At 38.6% G+C, this 11,717-nt stretch overlaps 1 protein-coding gene and 1 non-coding gene across 2 annotated transcripts; one reads left to right on the plus strand and one right to left on the minus strand.

The window, feature by feature from the left end:
- Positions 1–262: 262 nt before the first annotated feature.
- LOC144659795 (kielin/chordin-like protein) lies at positions 263–9,498 on the minus strand. The gene is made up of 10 exons (XM_078520305.1): positions 9,341–9,498; positions 8,272–8,357; positions 7,991–8,033; positions 7,136–7,459; positions 5,009–5,254; positions 4,015–4,251; positions 3,024–3,254; positions 1,874–2,107; positions 840–974; positions 263–408 (listed from the first exon to the last, which is right to left on the minus strand). The coding sequence occupies exons 2-10, from the start codon at positions 8,353–8,355 to the stop codon at positions 404–406; spliced, it is 1,539 nt and encodes a 512-aa protein (XP_078376431.1). The 5' UTR covers positions 8,356–8,357; positions 9,341–9,498; the 3' UTR covers positions 263–403.
- On the plus strand, positions 3,833–3,906 carry Trnat-agu (transfer RNA threonine (anticodon AGU)). Its single transcript has one exon. It is a non-coding gene; the product is annotated as a tRNA-Thr (tRNA).
- Positions 9,499–11,717: the final 2,219 nt, after the last annotated feature.

Below are 11,717 nucleotides of genomic sequence, written 5' to 3' on the forward strand. Positions count from 1 at the left end.
TCACTTATCACCCAGCATTTTGACACGTTACCTTAAGAACTCGTTGGTACCCATTTATACAAGAATATTGACTCTGACCACTGTTTGAACCCGGCCGTACTGCACGATCAGACTGGATTCCATCATTAGATAACATTCTAACCACTTGTGGCGAAAAGCAAACGCAAAATCCCAAACGAGTGATCACTGTTTTGGGTACGACTCACTGAAATGGCGGTGTTTTCGTAACATACGTCAAGACCAATCAACACGATATATTCAATCAGTTTTCAAACATTTATATTCTTATTGACTGCAGTTATTTTAATTTTACAGATTTAAACACAGCTGTAGAATTTAATTAAGACTCATTTGATTCCCATCCAATGTATTTGCATAATTGACATTGCACGAACAGTCCACCTCAAGCTGAAAATATCAAAAACAGAGAATGAATTAACAATAAACTGAAAAGCCCAATATCAGAATTAATTTTGTGAAAGATAAAAAGAGAATTTTAAGGAACAAAGAACGGAAAAAAGTAAAGTAAGCATTTAAAATCTGGGGGAAACAGGTTAAGAACAAAAATGAAAATGATGTAATAGTATTTGGTTGGGTGGGGTTGTGGTTGGGCGTAAATATAATTATATTATTTGGGCGATCGCGACCAGACATGTAAAGTTATGCGTGAATAAAAATATGTTCTCTTATTTTAAATGCATAATTGTCTTCATATATACCGCCTCCCTCCCAGAAAAAGAAAGCTGATGAAATGTTTGTAAAAGAAGACAAATTTTTGAACACCATTACTGGCCGCCGTGACGTCATATAAAAGACTCCAGTTATTGGTTAGAACTGACCTGATTGACAGCTTCCAGGGACTCTTGCACATTTCGCAGTGCCATCATTTGAACACGTGCATGTTACACAGTCGTTTCCAGAAACCTTTTGCCATTGATCTCCGGGTGACAAGTGCTGTCCATTGTTGTAACAAGCTTGATGGAAATTAAAAAGTTTAATCCATTTTCAATGATTACACTGAAATAGGTATTGTTAAGGTATGTATAGTCTGCGTTCGAGCCTAATGGCCCATCAGGCCGAGCTAATCCAGGTTAATTCTGTCAGTAGCATGAAGCGACTAGCAGTATTTGTACTCCCTCCCGGATAGGATACTAGTCCATAGCAGGGTCACCCCCAGAATTAAATTCGGTGGCATCCATTTATACACCTGGGTAGAGAGAGTTACTATGAGACTAAAGTGTCTTGCCTTAGGAACAAAACTCAGTGCCCCGGTTATTGCTCGAACCCAAACTGCTTGATCCGGCCGGAGTCTAGCGCACTAACCATAAGGACACCTTGCCTACTATTAAGATAAGTATTGTACTGTTTTAAAAATTCACCGAAGGAAGTTAAATCGTGATCGTGACACATCTTAAAAGAAAATACTTCTGAGATCATCTGTGCCATTTCAAGCAAGAATTACGTATCGGGGGTAATTGGCAATTCTAAAGAGGCTGATTATTACAGCACTAGCTTCGATTTACACCGTTAACGCCAAACCGGCCTTGAGCGAAAATGTGGGCTACCGTCCTGGGCCGCAGGGCCGCTGGATAACGGAATACGGAAACAGATAAGCCTTCCACAAGCTAGCTCGTCATTTTGTTGTTTTTATTGCAGTACGAACCTGACACATCGCTAGTAAGCAGCCTCCCTGATTATCACAGGATAACGCTAGCCCAGGCTAAATTCTTGTACGCCCTTCTAACTTCACCTTTTATGTAATAGCGCTTTTGGATCTAACGCTATATAAATTTGTCATTATTTACTATTATTTCATGTAATTATAACAAGGTATAACATAATTCAGTCCAAGTTAGAAAATCCGCTTACGTACCACATTCTGGACAACACTGTCCAGGGAATTTGACGGTTTTTTCGCAGGCTACTTTCTGAATGTCACAGTCAAAGATCTTGTGGCAAGTGTGTTTTCCTGCGTCACATTTGCACTGCTGACAGATTATGCTGGTCTTGTCAGCAGACTCCTGCAAAACTTCGGCACTTTCACCATGTTCGAACAGCTGGCCATTTATTTTGCAGCTAGGAGCTTGCGGATTTGGCTCAGCTGGAACTGGAAATAAATAAAATGAAAAAATTAGGAAACATCAGATAACAAGGGTAAATCACACTCCCTTCGGGGCTATTGGTTTTCTATTGAAAAGGGTGGACCAAATCCTTGAATCCAGGTGTGGTTATTTCAAATTGAGCCAACAGCTCATTAAAGCCTCTAAAACGTATGTTTTTGGACACAAGACCAACAGTCAAGGGTCGAGCTCCCAGCCTCCATCTCGATTTCGAATTTCAAATGGCAAGAAACAAAGCTTTCCCTCGGATTTCCTTCCAAGCTAAGGGTCTATTTGTTATTACTGTACGTTCTGTTTTTTGACAAGAATTGAATAAATTGATATTGAAGTGCCCTTTAATAGCATCCTACGCAGGCGCTCTTTGGACATATCACGCAATGGATTTCGCCATTGGGAAGAAATGCGTGACGGTCCGGTTGGGCCTCTCAGGGTCCTCCCGTCTTCGAGGGAGGAAGAGAGAGGACCCTGAGAACGAGGTTGCTGTGTTATGTACAGTGACTTATTTTTTAAAAATATTTTTATTTTGAACCTGTTTACGTTTTATTTAAAATTTAACTTTGGTTAAGAAAAAATTCAACCAGTCTGAATTTTATTTCGCAATTCCCTTTGCAATTGTTTAAGATTATGATAATGAATATGAGACGATGGGAAATACAAAATCAAACTCCCATAGCTCAGTGGTTAGAGCTTCCAGCCCGTATTCGGAAAGGTTATGGGTTGGACTTTTGTTAGAGGCCTCAGAAATTTTATTTCCTGAGTAATTTGATTTGAGAACGCTTCTTCATTTCTTTCACTTTACCAAATTTCCATTCCACTTATCATTTTATAACAAAATCAAACAAGCTTGAACAATTTTAAACTATAAATCAATTTTAAACCACTACATATACGATATTGACATACCACAGTCGGGGCAACACTGGTCTTGACGCTGCTCGTAGCGTGCACATTTCGGGTCATCAAGCGTGCAGTTGAATATGTAATGACATCCGTCCACTTGGTCTCCCTTACATCTACACTGATGGCACGATGCAGTCTTTTGGTCAGCGGACATGTGCAATATTTCCATGCTCATTCCGTCTTTATACGTTCGTCCTCCTACTTCACAATAGGGCGGGGCTGGCTTGGGTATCACTACAAAGTAGAACAGAGAAATAAAAAGATGTTAACTAAAGCAGATAGCTTTTTTTTTTATAGGAACTTTTACACGTTATAGTAAATCAATGTATATGTGACCAGGAAACGTATCAAAGAGCTATGTTCATCCTCTCATTAGTCCTGACCAAAAATAAAGAAAGAAAGCCTCAGCTGGACTTCAAACTGAGATGTTCTGCACAGTGTGAAATGCAAGAAAAAAAAGCACATTGTTAATGTTAAGGTATGTCCGTTTAAGAATTGGGCTAGTTGAACTGTTAGACCACAGTTTTGAATTTAATTTTATTGCTCATTTAAAAAGAAAACAAATGGGCGGCAATTTCGTAAAATTCGGTAAATCTCAGCCTTAACTTTTTTTATAAAAAGGTTCTTAAAAGAAAGTTTAAAAACTTAATTTTCATTACAGATTCTTCATTTATAGAAGAAGCCAATTATGAAAATAAAAATATAATTTAACAAAATCAGCTATGAAATGAATATCTGAAATTCATATATTCATTTCATATCTTCTCCATCCACGGGAATATTACGTACTCACAAGTGACCAGCTCCCAGTTGGCTTGATAGCTCAGTTGGTTAGAGCGCTGCACTAGTATCGCAGAGGTCATGGGTTCGATTCCCGTTCAAGCCTGAATTTTTTCAGGCTTGCTTTTCTCAACTGCTTAAGTTGAGCACATTACTGCGATGATCCTTCATTTGCTTAAAATCGGCTATGTATATAATTTTATCAATCACGTACCGCGGGCGCAAGAAGGGCAACATTGGCCTGGCTTTTTAGTGAAGCTGGTACATCCGGGTTTGTTAAGCTCGCAGTAGTAGATTCTGTGACATTGCTCCCAATTTCCATCTTTACACGTACACTGGTGGCATTCGGCAATCTGTTTCTCGTCATAATCCTGCAGAACCTCTATACTGTCACCTTGGTCGTAGATACGATCAGGCTCGACTTTACATTTCGGCGCGCTACTGGGGACATCTGTGGTGAATAAAAATGGCATGAAATTACGTTTTTTTAAAACTCAGATTACACACTGAAAAGGACGAATAGGTTGTGCACACATAAAAGTGTATTTCTGATGCTGAAAAGGGCATGGTTGTGACAATCGCTCGCCTTGCTCCAGACAGGAGACTGTATTTAAAGCAATAACAACGAAATGCGCTTATAAAGTCGTAGAAGTAATTTTTTTACAGCTAGTCCCTTATTTCTACTTATTTATCGTGATCTTATCTAACCTTCAAACGGAAGTGAGGAGAGTTCCAAATCTATCGAGGGGCGAAGTGTGTTAGACAAGGTACTCTGCCCAGTTTGCACTGAAACCAAGATAGCGACCCTTTGAAGTAACGCATGCGATCTCGCGAACACACGGAACGATAGGGAACTGTAAACAGTCTACATGGAAGTACCCCACTCCCCCACTCCCTCCCTCCCTCCCTTCCTCCTTCCCTCCCTTTCATATAACATTTTCGACAGAAAACGTATCCCTTTCCTATACCTTCGAAAGAAATTAGTACCTCTTTCTCATACCTAATCAATCGTTCGGCGGATCTGTTCTCGCTATTTTAGAAGGTCTTTTTAAATACCTAAATGACAGTTTTCCCTACTCGTTTGTATTCTCCAACTCGTGAAACCCCTACTCTTTAAATATACGTACAGCCAAAATAAAGTTACCCCCTTCGGGCGGAGCCTCCCCGAATACTCCTTTATAGGAAGAACCGACTGGGCTGGGCAATACCTCGTTCACATTTTGGGCAGCACTGTCCGCGGGAATCAGACATCGAGTAACTGTTGCAGCTTGAATCGTTTAAAACACAGTGGAAAATGTGGTGGCAGTCTATCAGCTCCCCCTTACTGCACGTGCACTGATGGCATTCACCGCTGACCAGGTCTCCTTTGTACACTTGCATGCTGTCGCCATCGTCGTATGTGTCACCGCCGACATTACATTTCGAAGCCGGAGCTTTCACTTGAAGCGGCTTTACTAGAAAAAAAAATAATACGTTGAAAGTTAAGGTTTTGTTTTTGGCTAATTCTATCACAAGGTATGCCTACAGCTTTCTAATTGGTCTTTCCGAAGGGCAGGATCTGATCATGAAACATTCACGGCCAGGTTGTTTTTTAAAACTGTTCAGGAAAGATAATACAATGATGTTGATCTTTCTCGGCTATGACATTTTTTTGATTTCATTTCGCCAAAGACTGCTATGGCTTCTACAAAGTTTAACTTTCTTGTACCAATTTCATCGAGCCTGCTGTTAAATTAGCTTCATGTGATGTTTAGATAATAATACCGCCTTTTGTTCGATTTGTGCGTTCTGTATTATTTAACTGAGAACTATCATTTCATGTCATCGCACTGAATTTTCGAGTTTTAGACGTCGTTAAACACATGCATGTAAATGCCGTGTTACTTGGTCGAGCAACGTGAATCTTCTGCATGCATGGATTGTTGCAGACTATTCGCCGTTCAAAACGGCGTCCAGAGCTTCCCCCCAGGGGCGACTCCTATGAAAGGGACAGGAATGCTTGTCGCCTCGCTTAGGGGTGTAAATTACGGATGTTGGTCTTTTGGTTGTTCTGAAAAGACCGCCAATATTTTAGCCGTCAAGGTATCGTCTAGGAATGCACAAAGTATAAAACGCCGTCACACCGGGTTGGTTGTCTAGACCAATCAGGCATGAAAAATGGTCTCTTTTAGGGATCGGAAAAAGCTAGAACCACGCCCATATTGGTTTCCTTATAGATATATAGGGGGATTTAAATTAAACCTTCCAAAGACTATCCCCGTCCTTTTTATAGGGACAACCCCGCTCCCCCGGGACATAGCTTCGCTCAACCAAGAGGTCTGTTTTGTACATAGTGTATCGCGCGGCTGGAAATAATATGAGCTCGTGGCATCCTATTCCTGGCCAAAATATGTACAAGCTATAATAATAAAGTATTTTTCGTTTGTCTCACGACGTAGTGTCACTTGTGATGTAGATCGCGACGTTTCGACTGCACACTGCTAGTCTTCATCAGGCGATAAGGTCGACTGGTTGTGCGTGAACTTATAAAGCACGCTGCTGCGCTGTGATTGGTTGGTTTTCAACAGCTGTGATTGGTGCATTTCGATCCTCGCTGTTTCTGTGTCCTGTTGTTCCCTCAGCGGTCCGCTGTCGTACAGTTCTCCTGTTGTTGTGTTTTTTGATCGTGGGCATCCATGCTTCAGGAATTTCAATTCCACTATCCCTGTTGATATTATTAGGGTGAAGTCTTATGTGAATTGCCTCTTTGACCCTGCGTGTGTACCAGTGTGGTTCACGATCAATAAACTTTACCTCATTCCAAAGCGGGTAGTGTCCGGTGTTGTGGGTGTGCTCTGAAACGGCGGAGGTCTGGATACGGGCGAGTCGGACATCCGACTCGCCCGTATCCAGACCTCCGCCGTTTCAGAGGGAACAACAGGACACAGAAACAGCGAGGATCGAAATGCACCAATCACAGCTGTTGAAAACCAACCAATCACAGCGCAGCAGCGTGCTTTATAAGTTCACGCACAACCAGTCGACCTTATCGCCTGATGAAGACTAGCAGTGTGCAGTCGAAACGTCGCGATCTACATCACAAGTGACACTACGTCGTGAGACAAACGAAAAATACTTTATTATTATTGTACTCTACCACGATGATTAACAACAACATTTTTTACGATATGTACAAGCTAGTTTTTCTTTCAGTAAGCTTTTCATCAAGGCTATAGCTATACCAAGCAAAAACAGATTGTTGTCTTCATAGGTTGGTTCGCTTTGTGCTCAAGATAAAGCGCGCCTTCTAAAATGCAGATTATAAGTTGACAAAAATGCCAAAAAAACCTACCAACCTTTAATACGATAAATATAATTTGTGCTCGACTTTCCAACACCGTTTACACAGTTCCCTGATTTTCCATGCTTTTCATAATTATTCTCGGCATCTTTCCCCGACCAGCATTCCCCATAATACTGCATTCCAAACATGGCCGTGAAGCCTTGACGGAAGGATTCTTCAGCGCAAAGCTGAATGACATAACTCATGTCTTCCCAATATTCCCAAATTTTTTTGCCGCCCAAATTCTTTGGCTTTCTGTAGTTTTTCACCATCTTTTCCAATGCTCTGTCTTTACGTCTGTCTTTATAACAACCGACTGGCTCATAGTCGATTTCAACTGGAAAATAAAAACAACAAAATATTTTTCTCTGAGCACCATCCGTGCTATTAATAAAAACTAGCCATGGTTTATTGCAATTCTTGAGTTTTGATTGGTTGACAGGCAATGGTATATGAGCTCATATACCATTTACCACAAATATGGTGGCCGATACGTGTCAACAAAAAAACACTGGGGAGCACAAATAGTGCAATTCTTTGGGCGTTTTTAATAAAACAATTATTCCACTTGCGCTTGTTGGATATGAGATCGTTGGCTATCTACCATCTCATAAACAACGCGCGCTCGTGGAATAATTGTTAAGTATACCATCTTATTTTTACGACGTGCAAAAAGTGAAACAAGTCTTAAACATATCATTTATTCATGACAAAGTTTTCGCCGGAATTTAAAAATTTTGCCTCCAATTTTTCATCGAACATGTTAATGTGTAAATTAGTTATTTCATTTTCATGCTAGCCACATTGTGAAGTTCTGCAACAGCTAGTTATTATTCTGAATAAAACTTCTTTAAATATTTTTTCTTACCCTCCACGTCTCTGACACTTCTAACCTTCACCTCCTCAGCCTCCTAAAAAATTGACAGAAGTTAATTTCAAATCTGTATTTACTGATTAATAACATTGTCAAGATGTAAAGTCTGTTCGTATGTCAAACTCGTACCTCGGACCAAAATTCACCTATATCCTGGATTAACTTAACCGTATTTTAAACATTCCGGCCCACCGTGGTAACGATAAGGCCACCACTCATCTTAATTTAACGGACTTGCTTATAGACTACAGCACCGCTCACATAAATTTACTTACAATTGTTTTGTGCTGTTCTCCTTCAGCTAATAAAACCATGAAGCAAATCGCCAAGCACGCTTGTAGAAAAGTTCTGGAGTCCATACCTTAAAAAAAACATGGAATATAATTTTATTCTTGGAATATCTATCCTTTTTAAAAATTGTCCGTGTGCCCATTCATGAAGATGAAAAACTTTACTATCTTTTCTGGTGACATAATTGAGAAATCAACCTAAATTATGAAATTTTGGATAAATGAGTGAAATATAGCTGGAAGATATGTGTCCGGATTGAAATAACTTCTGACACCTAAGCACGGCTAGTGGGGTTTGGTTGGTTCACAAAAATACCTTTGGAAAATTACCACATAATATATCCTAAACGTCAATGTTCCAAACTGCTTAACTTCAATGCAATAAACTTACTTATACAATTATCCCATGTGTTACATATGAAATGATAAGTTCTGTTTTACATGCGAGGCTCGTTAGTTTTACCTTTTTTTTATGAATTTGCAGTGTTTAACTGCTATGTAGGAAAAAAAAAACGTTCCTACATCTGACCTTTAAAAAGAAATTTACGGTTTCGAATTGTTTTTAGGAATTTTTTTAAGAAATTCTGTAAGAAGGAAAGGCAAGAAAAAAAGGGTAAAGAAATGTTATAGCCGGTCTGCTATAAAACCGCAACGACACGCTGATCCCTTTAAGCGTATTATTTTGCTTGTTTGTGGGGCAAAAATTGAACAGTTGTACTTTGGTAAATAATCTCAGTTTTTGAAAATGGGTTTCTTGGCGCGAACATTTTAATAAGCACCTTGCTGATAATTGAAACGTTTTTTTCTTGTAATGCTAGTAAGTATCGCTGAAAAACAAGAAAAAAAAGGTCGTAAACAGGCGTACAAATTGCAACAATAAAAGGTAGTGAGCAAATAGGATTTTACCGCAAAGGGGTGAAAAAGATTTCCGTCAAAAGCCCTAATACTGTTAAAGTAATAATTGTTCGTAATTATTGTTAAGATTTGGTACATTGAATAGATCAGTAATAAATTCATTTTCAGCCACCTGAATTGAGATCTCATATCCACTTACCGGAATTCAAAGTTTTATCGGCAGCGGATTGTTGAGGTTTTCGTCAAGTTCGTGAAAAGGTAAAAGCTTGGCAAAAATCAGGTGTGAATCCCGTCTGAATAACCGGCCTTTAGTAAAGATGTCAGAGTACTTTAATTCTTATGACAAGCACGTTTCAAACTCAAAATCTCAGGAAATTTAAATTTTAAGACAAAATTATTTTTCTGTCACACCAAACAAGCACCATCCTTTCGAAGGCAAATATTAAAACACTTGCTTTGTAAAACAAACATCTTATTATAACATGTCTAATTCACCAGAGCTAACAGAAAATTGGCGCATCAAAAATGATATGAGGATTGAAGAATAAAAGCCTTTCTAAAAAGAGGGCTCAGCTACCAATCAATTTTTAATCCATAAAAATCTTTAACAGAAAAGCAGAGCGATTATAATTTGATTTAATCGGGGTTTTCTTTGGATAACAGTGATGATTATGAAAAGCATTTTGAGTGGGCACTAATTATTTGTCTTAGAAGAGTAAAAAAGAAAACAAATTAAATGAATTCCGGTTCGATTGAGACTGGAAAAAAATTACTCGCCTATAATTTGTATTTTACTGTTTCTCAAAACCATTTGTCAGTTATAATTTAGCACTAGTTTTTGAGTTCAATTTTTTTTTTTGATTCTAGAAATTTTTGTGAGAGCGTATGTTTTTAAATTCGATCGTTAACCCCCAAAATAATTGGGATATCGGAAGTAGATGATAAATATTATTATACGTAAATGAATAGAGGCAAACAAAAGGAAATTGGTTTGCCTTTTGACAGAAAATGACGGCTTGAACGGAAGGAATCTTCACTTAAATGTAACAGGAAAACCTGATAGGACGGGCGCCTAACTAGTTCCACTTAAAATTTAGAACACGTTATAAATTAGATTCTTTTCTAAATGATAATATTTCTTGGCCCTTATTCAGAAGCTTCCGATTGTTTAACGATCAATTCCAAAGAAAATTCCTTACGCTAAGAACAAATCAAGTAGTTAAAATTAGTTCTCTCGCAGCGAGGCAAGTCGGCCACAAAAACATTCACCTTTTAGTTGCGATTTTAGTTCGATTTAAAATTTTCAGTAGTAACTTTGTTTGCTTACCTTGAGTCGTTTCTTAAAAAAAATTGCTATAAGATTTCCTCTTGCAAAATGAAATCCAATGCCCGCATATGGCCGATTACAAGAGGACAGGCGTAATAAACGAATCAAATTTTCCCTTTAAGCCTCTCAGTGCGAAAATGAAATAACTAACCCGTATATTGTATTATGATTTGTCGAAAAACAGCCACATTTACCGGGGCTTAAATTAACACAATTATTTTAACAGCTGCACAGAATCATTTAAAATAAAAAAATGAAAAGACAGGACACCATTCGTGTATTCTATTTGTGGCATCATCCTATCGATATGCCTCGAATACTTTATTCACAAAAATGCTTAGAAACGGGTTAAGATTGGAGACTTTCCCTCCAGTTTTTTGCAGTAAATTTGCAATAGAATGAATGGCAAATTGCTCCCCAACTTTAGGTACAATTTCATCTTGACTATGACAATATTCTTGAATCTGAATGGTGATTTGTAGCTCCGATTTGTACACTGCGATAAGACAGTTAACGAATCATGCTTAGACAGTACGCGTCAGTTTCGCGCGCTTTACATGTTTAGGACAGTTGGCTTTTTTTCGGCTCATGCATCTCCAAAACAAGTCAATTATTGTCCTCGTCTTCCTCAACAAAAAATTAAATTATTCGTTGCTTTTTTCTGTTAATTTTTTCAACAGTTATGAATTTTGGTATCATAACTTTCTGGTGTCCCATTCGGTCTGTATTCATACTCCGGCTTGACAAAATCGAGCTCCTTTGAGGTTATATGATTACGGACCGACCAGGACTTCGCTTAGTTCTATCACCATTATTAATATTAATCTAGCTTATTCAAAAAATAAATTGCAAGAACTCGTGCCCAAGGTCTCTCGACGTTTCAAATTCATTTAACAGTCCAGAGCATTTCCACTTCTGGTTATAGTAAACAATTAGCGTGTCACAGAATGGAGGCCTTAAGTCTTCCCGAGTAGATGCCACTTGAATTTTGCATTTTTCTAGTCTTCCCGGGGTACGTTATAACACAACAACAAAGAAAGCATCAAGGAAGCGTCACGCGTGCCATTCTATAAAATGGCAGTGAAATGTGTGACAGCGTGACGACCACGTGAAAGAGACAAGACATTTTAAAATAGGGAACAATTTACAAGTTATGGGGAGTGCAATTCAACATAAAAACGAGTTAATAAACCTTTAAATTCAAAGCAAACTTGAGTGTAATTCTGGACTCGAAAATGTTCTAAATGTT

The sequence above is a fragment of the Oculina patagonica genome, chromosome 7, assembly GCF_052425735.1.
Source record: "Oculina patagonica isolate OP01 chromosome 7, crgOcupat, whole genome shotgun sequence".
Taxonomy (NCBI): domain Eukaryota; kingdom Metazoa; phylum Cnidaria; class Anthozoa; order Scleractinia; family Oculinidae; genus Oculina; species Oculina patagonica.